This window comes from Sinocyclocheilus rhinocerous, unplaced genomic scaffold (assembly GCF_001515625.1).
Source record: "Sinocyclocheilus rhinocerous isolate Xijiao unplaced genomic scaffold, SAMN03320098_v1.1 scaffold988, whole genome shotgun sequence".
Classification (NCBI taxonomy): Eukaryota; Metazoa; Chordata; class Actinopteri; order Cypriniformes; family Cyprinidae; genus Sinocyclocheilus; species Sinocyclocheilus rhinocerous.
Window position 1 is genome coordinate 1,641,501 of NW_015650363.1, and position 13,682 is coordinate 1,655,182.

General features: G+C 36.1%; 1 protein-coding gene across 2 annotated transcripts in view; it reads right to left on the minus strand.

Moving 5' to 3' along the window:
• LOC107711877 (ral guanine nucleotide dissociation stimulator-like) overlaps window positions 1-7,777 on the minus strand; it is a 30,827-nt gene extending 23,050 nt beyond the window's left edge. Inside the window, exon 1 of one of the 2 annotated variants that reach the window (XM_016516955.1) lies at window positions 7,342-7,777. In XM_016516955.1, the coding sequence (XP_016372441.1) occupies window positions 7,342-7,485 (144 nt within the window). In that variant the 5' untranslated portion in view covers window positions 7,486-7,777. Of the gene's footprint in view, window positions 1-4,151; window positions 4,380-7,341 lie in introns of those variants that run through there. The other variant, XM_016516953.1, reaches the window with a different exon arrangement.
• Between the last annotated feature and the right edge of the window lie 5,905 nt (window positions 7,778-13,682).

Below are 13,682 nucleotides of genomic sequence, written 5' to 3' on the forward strand. Positions count from 1 at the left end.
AATTCAGAGACAGTAATATTGTAATGTAACTAATTACTTTCAAAAGACAGTAACTAGTAATATATAACGTATTACATTTTAGGTGCTTTATTGTTGGATGTAATAATGAATATAGCAATCGTCATTTACTCCGGACATCTGAGCTGCTGAAGAGCAGAGGATTAACGTTACTTTTGCTTTGAAGTGAATGCGCCACTCCCGATCATCCTAAATGCATCTATGTTCGCTGGAATCATTCTGATCCAGCCTCATCTACAGAAGATGTGAGTATAAGGATTTTTTATGAATCTTTGCAAATCACCTTTCCTAATAATGCGCTAATTAGCAAGTTTCACGATGAATAAAAGTAAACCGTCTCTCTACAAGCTAAAGTAAACAGTCTCTCTGAGAGCAGCTTGGAAGAGAGGTGCAAGGCCGGTAGAGCTCATTAACATTTAAAGCAACATGGACTATAATGGCTTGATAAAAACAGAGCTGATTTTGACAGGTTTAAAAAGGTGTTTTTTACACTAACATTGAGAAATTTTAACCAAAGTATGTTATAGACTTTTAATTAAGACCCTAAAGAATCATATCAACTTGTGCAAAATGAGCATCCGATGACCCCTTTAATGTATTTGGTGTTGGTGGAATAGATCTACTACTCTGCTGCTGATGATGAATTGCTGCTGCTGTTGGTTATTGCTGTATTAGTAGATTATTGCTTCTGCTGCTGCAAGCAAGTACAGGAACTTGCTACTGCCAATACATATGCTGATATGGTGCTGTGAGTATTCAAGACATACTGCTGCTGCACAAATAGCATATAAAATAACCCATAGCAGATCTATACAGGTGGAGCTGGGGAAGGTGGAGGGTTTCAGAGGAACTCTGAAAGCGCGCTGCAATGCTCAAGCGAATGCTAACCAGCCATTTAAATGTAAAGCAGCAAGCTCATTGGCTGCGTATGCAACATAAACCAATCAGCTTGTGACAAGTCGTTTAATGCTAAGAATATAATCAGTTTACGTTAAGGACCCATCAGCCTGCGCCATCTAGAGTTTCATGACAGAACTTGGTATTTAATGAAGTTCCGGAATCACGTCAGTAAGAACTCGGTCCTTTCACTTCATTTTAAAGGGGTCATATGATGCGATTTCAAGTTTTCCTTTCTCTTTGGAGTGTTACAATCTGATTGTGCATAGATAAGATCCCTGAAGTTGCAAAGACTAAAGTCTCAAAACCAAAGAGATATTCTTTATCAAAGTTAAGACTCAATAATGATCTTTAAAAAAGCATCATATGACCCCTTTAAAGAAGATTTGTTTATAAACAAGGCACAATTCGATGCAGGATTTTCAGAAAGATTGAAAATACAGACCATGCTGTGCCGACTATATTGGATCCGACAGTAACGTTGCACCACAGTAACTGTTTTTATTATGTGGTCACTATTGCTTTGTCTGTTATTACAGGTCATTGGATATGCATTTTTAACCTAAATCACAGCAGTGTCCATCTATGAAGGCTGTCAAACATACACAACTGATAGCCAATCATAGCAGTGGGCATTTACTTCCGAGTCTACAATCCGCTACACCTATTCAAACGGAGCGTTCCGATGAGTTGGTCAAAACAGGTCAGAAAATAGCCTATTACTTCTAAATGATTGTTTTTTATATAAAAATCTTGATAACATTATAAGTGGACCTCAGAGAACAGTACAAAATAATAAAAAAGGCAGTTCATGACCCCTTTAACGAAACAAAGCAAACAATATAACAAACTCAATATCCATAGAGCAGCCAGGCCCATAGGTGTCAGTATAAAGTACAAAACTGCCGGTGTTCTGACAAATAATGCTACTTATCAGATTATGCTACCAACACAGTATTTATCCTACTGTAAGGGTAGGTTTAGGGTTGGGGTAGGTGTACATGTTAATAAAGCTTCACACCTTATTAATATCATGCTGGAAGCAAAATCTGATAGGTAGCACTTTTCGCTATCGAATTATGCTACCATCTGTTTTAATGGGAGGTAGCAAAATCTGACAGGGTAGCACAAATCGTCAGAACACCGGTACTATTGAGATGAATAAGAGCCAGCTAAGTGTAAATATGTTTGCACCTAAACTCAATTACGCTACAATTACTTTTAGCTTTATTTAGGATTCACATAAGCTTTTACTAATATTTCCACTGGCTACTTCTGTTAGATTTGCAGCCATAATCAGCACAAACTGAACTGGATGTGAATAACCCTGGGATCTCTAGTTGAATTGAAACAGTTGTTAGTTATGCTCGGCTGCCATGTAGAGAGATCACACAGAGTTATTATATACTGTAAGTTTTCTATGCGTCAGAACTCTCGGGTTTGAAACACCATTCAAATAAATCTTGCAACAAAAACACAGAATACATAAATACATAATATACTATTCACATTTATTCATGCACTCTGTAAACTATCAATCCAAACTGTGAGAGAACTAGTGTCATATTATATTGCATTTAAGGCATTTAGTACTTTTTTTCCCAGTAAAATGTTGTCCTTAGAATTAACCAATAACTACATAACAGCCCATCATTTTCTGCTGTACTATTAATGTACACAACCATTTAAAAGTTTCAAAGTTTTTTTTTTTAATTCTGCAAAGGTCCATTAAATTGATCAAAAGTGACAGAAAAAACACCTAACATTACAAAATATTTATATTCCAAAGAAATGCTGTTCTTTTCAACTATTCATCAGATAACCCTGAAAAATGTGTCAAGGTTCCACAAAAATATTAAGCAGCACAGCTGTTTTCAATATTGAAAATAAGAAATATTCCTTGATCAACAAAACAGTATATTAGAATGATTTCTGAAGGATCATGTGACACTGAAGACTGGAGTAATGATGCTGAAAAATTAAGCTTTGCCGTCACAAGAATAAATTACATTTTAAAATATATTCAAATAATATTTTAAGCTGTAATATTTCACAAATTACTGTTTTTTATACACACATATATGCATTGGTTTTTTTGTAACAGGTATAATGACCCATGGCACCAAAAGTTTGGGATTGCTGTAACATGTATACTTAGGCTAAGGCCATCTCTGTCACAGCTGGAACCTCAGTTGCACAACCACTATTTGTGCTGCTCTCTGCTGAGATTGATAGATAATAGCTTGTTTTTCTCTAACAGCACCAGCATGGTATAGAAATCTTTGGAGAAGCTTTATTTTATCTCTTTTGTCCTTTTGCCCAGCGACTCACTGTCAAAAACCAGGTGATTATAGAATCTGGAAACCCCTTTCTATTGGACACTTAAACAGGGCTAAAGAACTTTTCTATTATCCTTCCTACTGTCGGGAATCAAGGCCATCAGGGTTCTCACATAAGTGTTAGCAAACAGTGTTCACCCTGAACCCAGTCTCCTCTCCTAACAAGCCTGTGTCATGCTGAGAAAGGACATGTACTTTGAGAGTCCACAACTTCAAATAGGGACAAATGTAATGAGCCTGCAAAAACATATTTTCCCTTTTTTGCATATACTCATAATTTCAACCAGATACACAATTACACAGTGGTACCTTATCGAGGGAAAGCAATCAATAATGTTTTATTGATTTTGAAGTGCTCACAACACTAAAAAGCTTCAATATCACATCAGTTGAAAATTTGACTTCTTAACCTTTCTTTCTTTACTATGTCTGCTATGTTTACTATGAGAATAAGGTATGTACTTCTCAGGCTGTGGAAAGCACCTGAAAGATACTAACACAGCCAAGAATGGTTTAAAATGAGCAGGAAGCAGCTTGTCACTCATTGGTATCCATTCACACCCACACACAAACACTACCGCCTTAAGGACATGTCAAACTGTAGTTTGTACCAACTTGAACAGATTTCTCTAGTACTTGCCCACTATGTTTAGAAGAAATCACTTTGCATGCTCCAGGAACTAAGCTTGAATATTTTTTATAAAGCCTTTGTAAATAATCCTACAAATTAGTAACCTGCCTAATAACACAAACAACATGAAATATTAATAAACATAATAATGTAATTATAAAACGTTAATTTGAACTACATTAATATAACTAGATCTGTTAAAACCAGATCTGGAAAGATGAACTAGATAAATTTGCAGACTATTACAGGAAATAAACGGTTCTTACCTGTTTTCTTTCCTCTAAACCTTCCAAATCACAGTAAAGAGCTTCATTCGCGAACACACAACCCAAGCCACACCAGCGTATCAGTTGAACAAGTTGATCAATCCTGTCTTTCCAACACATCACCTTCTCAATTGAGTCTTTGTAGCATAAACTGTAAGAGATCCTAAATTTTGTGACAGATACGAAGTGCAAAATTCTCTTTTGCCATTCGGCTGACCCCAAAACACTGACCCTGTCCAACATGTGTGGACTCAAACAGCTGTATCAATACACAGGGAACGGCGTAACACCACTCTCACTCTCTCAACTGTCTCTCACTGAACACTATAACGTTTGCTGAGGTTTTTGTCATAAGCTCTTCTATTAACACCCTCAAGGTTACTGTGAAATCATTTGTAAGGGCTATGATGCACAGGCTGCTCTGGGAATTCAGTAGAATTCCCACACAAAATGAAATTGCAAGTAAAGCAATCAAACAAACAAACCTAAAACCTGTGTGACAACTTTCTGTTCCAACAAGAAATCAAACCATGTGAAAGCAAATTCATGGTGTTCACAGGATGTCATTGTAAAAACTTATTTTGTTACATTTTGCTATCCTTTTATAATACTAGCTCCACCAAAGCATGTTCTTTTTACCCAGTTACAAAAATGATTTTAGATTCAATCCATTTTTACTACTATCAATTTGTACTACAATGTGATTAATATGCAGTAGTCTGATTTCACACAGGTATAAAAAACTCTTTTTTTTTTTTAATCAGTTCTTCTGGAAATAAATTCAAACAAAGTCAAGGTACCAGACTGATAAGACATAATTAAATAATATGAAATAATCACTGGATTTGTCACAGGTTAACAACATCAACACTTTGAAAGCTGTTTAGAGGTGTTTTGTTTGTTTGTTTTTGTTAGTTTTTTAGGTATACCAGGAAAACTAGATTTCCATGGTTTATTCTGCTAATTATGTAAATGAAATAGTCTACATTTTGTCTGTACTTTATTCTCAGTCATTAATCTCTTATTCTGAGTCTTATAGTTTAGACTGCTTTTCTGTGTTTTCTGTACAAATCATTTGCAGACACTGCCATGCCATTAGTTAAACGGACAGTTCTTGGCTAGAATAAGCTGCAGTATGGACTGTCAAAGGTCTACCCTAGACAAAACCTGACCCACAAACACAGACTGCACACACAGGTGGATACTGATGTTCAAGAGGCCAGACCTTGCCAATGCATGTCTATGTGGCTTAAAAGAATGATGTTCTTATAACAGGACAGTGTGAAACAGTTCTCAATATGGGAGTGCAACCCAACCAAAAACAACAGCTTTAAGTATTGAATGTCACCAAACTTCTTTTTTAAAAATAGGCCAAGAAATTAATTCACTGACCCAACGTAGTAAACTTTAGATTCTTTTTCACACTGAGAGCTCACATACTTTCCTTTCTCGAGTGCCACAGAAACACCATTCTGTGGCTCAGTTTAATACCCTGCTGTATTCTCTGGAGCTCCATTACGATTCTAAGGCGCTTTGACACTCAGAACTTGGCATTTAAAAGTGCTTTCTCCTCACCACTGAGGCCAAATAAGAAGCTATATCAAAAGCCCTGTCCAGTCACAAATGAGTACAGACAGTTACTGGCTGACACACAGATACAAGTGAATCTGATAACACTGTCACCAAATATCGCTGCTGAAAAGATTATGTTCATTAATAGAAAAGGTATTGTGCCATGTGTACTGATGTGAATGAATCTTTAGTTTAGTGAGTTTATTAAGTTCTGAAATTAATGGAATCTATTTAAGGTGTTCACTGAGACACAAATTATGACTTTGTTAAGAACTGGTCAATGACATATAAGAGTGTCCATAAAGAAAAGGAAACATCTTTTAAAAATCTTTTAAAAATCAACTTAAAACACAAGTGCCAAGTCATGTTAAAAACCTTTAAAAAAGTAAGCTATTTTTAAGAAAAGTTTCAATTCCATTGAATTAATTCTATAACAAAAGTAATATTTTCCTTACACTTTGAACGTACACATCTAAGTTATTATTTCTAAAAGTAAAAAAGTATGCCTTTTTTTTCCCTTCAAAAATCATGGCTTATTAATAAATAAATATCAAAATAAATTGTATTATTATTTAAAAATGTTGTAAATTATTTAAGAAATGTTCTAAGAAAGTATAATAAAAGATGCCAAACTACTTTTCAAGAATTTCACTTTTTTTCAAATATCACAGCTTATTAATGAATAAATATCATGATAAAATATATAATTTAAAAAATGTTAAAATATATATATTTTTCTAAGACATTAGAATAAAATATGCCAAATTTATTTTCAAGAATTGCAGAGGTGTTTCAGAATTTAGTTTTGTCACCCTGGTATTTTTTTATTTAATTTAATTTTTTTTACGTTTTGCCCTTCAAAACAAAAATCAAGATGAATTTTAATTTAGAAATTTTAAACATGCTCATCCTGTAGTATGAAGTGCATTTTTACATATTTTTAAATAAATTAATATATGTGGACAAAAATGAGCATCATGTCATTAACCCGGCTGCTCTTTATAACATTTCATTGACATTTATTCAAACAAATCCAAAACAAAACCCACAGAACCAACAGTGGATCACATCCATTTCAAGATGACTCATAAAACTTGAAGCAGTTACAGTGCAGTACTGAAGTGGACCATATAATATGCGATAAAGAACGTCTCAATAACCTAGACGCATACTCACACCTGCAGAACTGCTGACACATAAAAACGCTTGCCACTTAGCAAAAGTAACACATCATCTTTGAACATCTCTGGCTGAAATGTGCCACAGAACAAAAATAAATAAATACAGCCACGGGCAGCATAGCAACAACATCCTGTTCAGCATGCCAAAAGTAGAGCTCACTATTGAGTGCAAGACATTCACAACTAACTCCAGACGCCGTTATCGATTAGTTGTAACACGTTTAATGATGAGGAACAGCAAGAACTGACATGCTTTTACCATGAAAGAAAGACCGTCACTTAAAGTCCTCACTGGCTCTAAGCCAACATGCATGAAAACAGCAGAATACAGCCAAAGGGTGAGCACATACTTATGCTAAATGAAAACACAAGCACACACAGACACCAACTCGCACCAGGTGAATCAGAACGAAACGACTGCAGTCTCTCTCTCTTACCAGATCATCCAGGACGGAGACAGGGAAATCAAACATGCACATCTTCACAGGCTGAGCCAGGGCTTTATGCAGGCTGAACAGAGATTTGGGCTCCATCTTACCCGATGGAGAGAGTGCAGGCTGCTGTCCAGGCGCCTGCTTCATATTAGGGGAATGCTGCTCCCCCTTGTCTGCTCTCTCATTGATACACAACTCTCTCTCTCTCACTCTCTCCCTTTCCAGAGTGAGTGCACAGGCGCGCTCTCTTTCGCACACAAAAACTACTCGCGTCTCTCTGTATTTCTCTTTACTAGTTATGCAGCACAAACAGGAACTTGCTGCAGCTGTCACTAACACTCTGCTGTCATCTACTTCTCTCGCATCAGGAGATGGTAAGAAATCTGAATGACTCGACCTCCTCCCAGCGCTTCCTTTTGCACATTGTCTCGCTCTCTAACAATCTCCTAACCATGTAAACACCCACACCCATACATGCGACGTAGGTATGCAGGTAGATCTTAGTTTAAAATGCAGCGTCTCTGCAGAACAGTGTCTCTCCCTCCCTCTTAAGGCATCACATTCGGTCCAAGGCTGTTGCTCACACTCCTGTTTTCCAGCTCACGAAGATAAAGATGAGTTTGGATGGGTGTTTTCTGCGTTCTGCTGTGCTTTTCCCCTGACGTGCCCCTTAGAGACCCTGTGTTTGTGTATCTGAGAGCGGTTCGGCAGTGGAAAAGTGCTTTCTGGCTCATGTGCTCTGTCCGTTTTGTTGGAGCAACAAAAAAAGTGCCTAGAGTGTGTTCTCGCTCGTGTGACCAGTCTGCCCAGTGACCTGTGCAGCTGGGAGTCTGGGTCTGGACCCTACAAACACACACACACACACACACACACACACACATATAAATGGCAGACATACACTCAGATCCATTAAAGAGTTGAAAAAAATTGCAATGCCCTATCATTAAATCTAGGTCACAAACAGCTGTCCTATACTAAAAACAGCCTTAACCATAACAGTATATAAGACATTTGTCTTGTACTCTATGCGAGTTAAGGGATGTGCACAAATGTAAATGCTGGAATCATTTGTATAATGCTGTCATGCAACAGGATAAAAAAGTATAAATACCAATACGGTTCGGTACTGAAGGGTTGCATGTGATGATTATCTAACAGCAGCATAGTTGAGGACCACGGGGAGGTGGCACTCTATTATGAAAGCACAGACTGTGGGAACTGTTTTGAAATGCAGAGGATATCCTACGCAGCCATAGAGAGATGTGGTTGCCATGGAGACAGCAAACGCTCAACCTTTGAAAAGAGATGCCTAGAGGAACTGCAATAAAGTCCACAGAGACAACTGTATTTGCACAAGAGCACCATACCTCACCACAAAGACGTGTGCACAAAAGCAGTTTCTATATAAAATTCGTCTCAGATTTATGCACTTCAGTTGCATTCTGTAGTCTGTGCAGCACGTTAGAGTCTGGTGACATTTAGAATTCACATAGAATATGCACTAACATGTCTTGCCTACATTCACGTCATTCCATTCACGTCCAGACATGCAAGCTGTCTTGTGAACAACTTGGATGTTGAAACACTACCTCTCAGGTATGATGGTTTTAAGAGTTCAAACACAGACCAAGGAGATATAAAACATTTTCAAATGTTACAATACAACACTCAATTTTATACAATGTTTATATGTCTATAATATTTTATCTAAATACAAAATAAAAAACTGAAACTAATATCAATTGCATTATAATTAAACATTATAATTTACAGTATGAAAAATAGATACTCATTTTGAGATTTGCTAAAGATTATATTGTTAACAGAATATTTGGAGTATTAGCATTTAAAAAAAAAAAAAAACTTGTGATAGATGACAGTAAAGGTAATCTAAATGTAAAATAGGGGAAATGAGCATGAACAATTAAATGTCTGTTTAAATGTTTAGGGTCAGTAATATTTTGAAAGAAAAAAAATATTCAGCATGGATGCAATAAATACTGTTCGTTTGAACTTTATAGTCATCAAAGAATCCTGATCAGCTGTTTTCAACATTGATGATATTTAGAAATGTTTCTTATGCACCAAATCAGAATGATTTCTGAAGGATGCGACACTGACGACTGTAGTAATGGCTGCTGAAAATAAATAACATTTTTAATATATATTTTAAAATCAAAAACATAATTTTAAATTGTAATAACATTGTTTTTATTGTGTTTTTGATCAAATAAATGCAGTCTTGGTGAACATAAAAGGCTTTTTTAAAAAAAAAAATAGTTTCCCCTGTCAAGGACCCCTGCTATTATAAACACTCCCTAACTAGTAAGAACTGTGTGTTGTAGAATGAGAAGTAATAGAAAGGCAGGGAAGGAAGCACAGCTTCTGTCTGAACACACAGAGATCCAACTCCATACAAAGACAGGACAGGATGGTGTTGGAGAGGTACTGTTGGAGCTGTTCACTTTAATGTTCCACTCGGCCTCAGGACACTGGCAATGGAACCATGAAGAAACGTTACACGTTGATGGGAAACTTCTCTCTCGAGATAAAAATTTCCAAGGGCTATACCTCAACAACCACATGTTGAAGCAGACTATTTTAACAGCATGAATACAGCTGCTGTGCTGTTAGGAATGATTCTATTAAAATATATATCATTTCTAGACATTCAAAATGTTATTAGTCACAAGTCTTGCAATATGAATCTGTTATATAGCATTAAAGTAATATATGTCAACGGCAATAGCTTTAACTATTAGACCTCTAACTGGAAGACCAATGGTGACAGATACACAACCTATTGCCAAAGAGGATACCACAAAAATTCTGCATCCTCTTTATTGTGTAATGACACATCGATTATAACATGCTGTAAACATTTGTCTGCACATTCTTAAAAGCTTTTCCTTTGTTTATAACATCAGTTAAACAATGCTGAGTCCCCCTTTTCCTGACACAGAACATTTTCCTTTTGCCAGTTAACATATCACTACAGAACTCAGAGAAAGAAACAAAGAATGAAATGTGACTTATTCTTCCAAATCAATAATTTGATGGTAAAATGCCTGAAAAGAAATTGTTAATACGCCTCCTGCTGGGGACTCAAAGAATCCAAAGAATCAAAGTTTGGCTTGTTTGCGTGTTAGTCCCTGTTAGCAGGGATGGGCAGTATTTCAGATAGCCTACATGTATTTAAAATACGTATTTGAATTACAAAATACTATTTTGTATTTTGTATTTTAAAGCCTTCGGCTGGGTGAGTGACTTTTCTGGAATAAGATAAAGTGAGGATGCCATGGTCAATTGTACATGTTGATTAAAGTTAAAATAGTGCTTCATTCAGATTTGCCGTCAGTTAACATGAAAGAATAAAAGAGCACTGACAAGGGGAAAAATGTTTTCAACTTCCAAATAGGTGTCCAGTGATTGATAGATAAATATTTGATTTCTGAATATTGTACCCTAATTGAAGTAGCTGTTTAAATAGGATCATGATTTTACATACCATTGCATGAATGACTGCCTGACACATAATATATTATTATATTTATGACTAACGATCAAATGATTAAGTAGTTAGAAACTAGTTGCTATGAATACAGGTGCCATCAGTTGTCTTCTTATGAATGACTTGTTTGTCATTGAGTCAGTGCTGCTGATGCAAAGTAGGCCCTTTGTTACCAAACACCATGTAACTAAATTAGGATACAATTATGAGTCATTCGCAAACTGTTAAACATTAAACTGTTGGTTACTTTAAAACTAACCTTCATCTGGGAAATCACAGGGATATGTGAATATTTGATCTGTTAACTGGTTGCATATGTCAGATTTATTGCATGACTCGGGCAGAGAAAAGCTGTTGCTATCAAACATTGTTCACAAACATCAGTGTATTGGTGAAGAGATATATCATATAGGCCAATTGATGGAAGGTTTGTGAAGAAATTTCATGCTCCCTTGTAAAAGTATTTTTTAGTATTTTTAAAATACAAAAATACAGTAGTTTATTTTGATACTTGGTGTGGCTGCTGTATTTTGTAGTTTATTTTGATACACTTAAAATTAAGGTATTTGTATTTTATTTTAAAATACATTTTGATGTATCTTTGCCCAACCCTGCCTGTTAGTCCCTGCCGGTAGATGCTGTAACTACATCATCTGGCTTAAAAGAGCATTGATGTTATATATACAGCTAATATTTTACTATATTATAGTAAATGTTTTATCAGTGTCCGAATCTGGCTAATAGGGTTCTTAAAATCATGAAATGGCTTTTTTTCTCTGTATTTTTTTCATGTTGCTAGTAAATTTAATAATTAGTTAATAAAAAAAATATTAATTTATTTTAAACTTAAGGGGGTTAATCAATGTATTTAGAGAGTTTTAGGGCATTCCTTTTTTTTCAGTTTCTTTAAAGATTAAAATAAAAATTTCAAATCATTTTTAAATGACACAAAACTTGGATTTAACAAATCTGTGTAAATAAAGTCTTAAGCAACTGTCTTTAAGATGAATGGGAATGCTAACAGATAAGAGACCTCCTGGCCCAAGCCTGTAAACATGTCCTTGTTTTGTTTTATAAATATTGTCCCTAATAATAACACATAATTTATCCTGCTATGCAGGTATTCTAGAAAATTAATTAATTAATAATTAATTAATAAGTAAGTTAGGGGAGACCGGGGGAAATTGTAACATTTTTTTTTACATTTTCCTTAATAAATCACAGACTACTTGAAATACACTAGTCATATTTTTATACAAGAAAGAAATATAGGTGCACTAATTAATAAAACAATTGATATATTTTCACTAATAAGGACAATACTATAATATTAAACTAAATGCAAGAAGTCAAGAGTGTTACAATTGCCCCCTTGGTGGGGGCGATTGTAACAGTTTTTGGGGGCAATTGTAACACTGAAATATAAGTCCAATTAACCCAATGTATCTCAAATAAAAGCCTACCTCAAAGTAATCACTTTACTGCTGTAGTATTTAATAACATTAAAGGCAGAGTAAGTGATTTCTGGTAGCCAATGTTGATATTATTTTTTTTTGTATATGATTCAACTTCTTTTAGATGTCTGGCATCATATGCATTCAAAAAGCAAAAGTCTATTTCAATTTTTGCAGAAGACAAGGCAACTATTCTAGTGGGAACTAGATTTTAATTATTTAAATATATATTTTATTGAAATATTTATCAGCTGATGAGTCAAGAACAGTCTTTAACCAAACTACAAAATATTGACATATTAACAATAACAATGTGATCATGTGGAGATAACATTCGTTGTATTTTTATAAAGATTTAAAAGCTACACTGTTTAATGTGTAACACAAATAATTTCCGTAAACAATGACATAATGATTTGCCATACTTAATTAAGCTGCATGTTAAACTCTAGTCTGATTCACAGTTGTGGCACATGTATGTCACTGCCGTCAGTGCAGGCCAAGTGTGCCCAGGAATGGCAAGACACACAAGACAGCCAGACCTCCTTCGATTTTGAATAGCTCTCCAGGCAGACAATGCAGAATTCTTCCTCTTCTTCACTTTCCTCAACATTTTCTTTTGTACTCTTCTTTCTTTTCCTCTTTTTTTCCTTTTCTGCAGAGACCTTTTGCTTTACTTTAGAGGAAGATGTTTTGTTCTGCTTCTCTGGTGAATTACATTCTTCCTCCACAGTCTTATCCTCATTTTCTTTTGTGTACTTCTTTCCTTTCTTTACCATTTTCTCCTTTGTTGCAAAGATCTTTCATTTTACTTTGGAGACGGGTGCCTTCTCCTGCTCTTCCTCAAAGGAATTCCTGACAGGTGTGTCTGTAAAAATTTCAGTCGTTCTCCTTTTTCTGGTCTTAGTTGTCTTTCGGGGCCCTGCTTTTGGGAATGGCCTCACCAAGATAGGCAAAAAATCCTCAATGATCAAGGAAGATGTTCCAGCAGCAGGCATGGTGGAGGCAAAGGAACTTGGCCTAGGGATAGGCACAGTGGAAGTGGTGGAGAAAGGCCCAATTGTAGGTACATTTAAGGCGATGTAGGGTGTCCCAGAGATGGATGCAGTGGCACGAACGGTGGAGGCGAAGGAAGGGGATGCAGTGGCAGGCACGGAGGAGATGATGGAAGGTGGTGCAGTGGCCACGGTGGAGGCGAAGGAAGGTGATGCAGTGGCAGGCACGGAGGAGATGGAGAAATGCCTATCCCCAGACACGGTGGAGGCGAAGGAAGGTGATGCAGTGGCAGGCACGGAGGAGATGGAGAAATGCCTATCCCCAGACACGGTGGAGGCGAAGGAAGGTGATGCAGTGGCAGGCACGGAGGAGATGGAGAACTG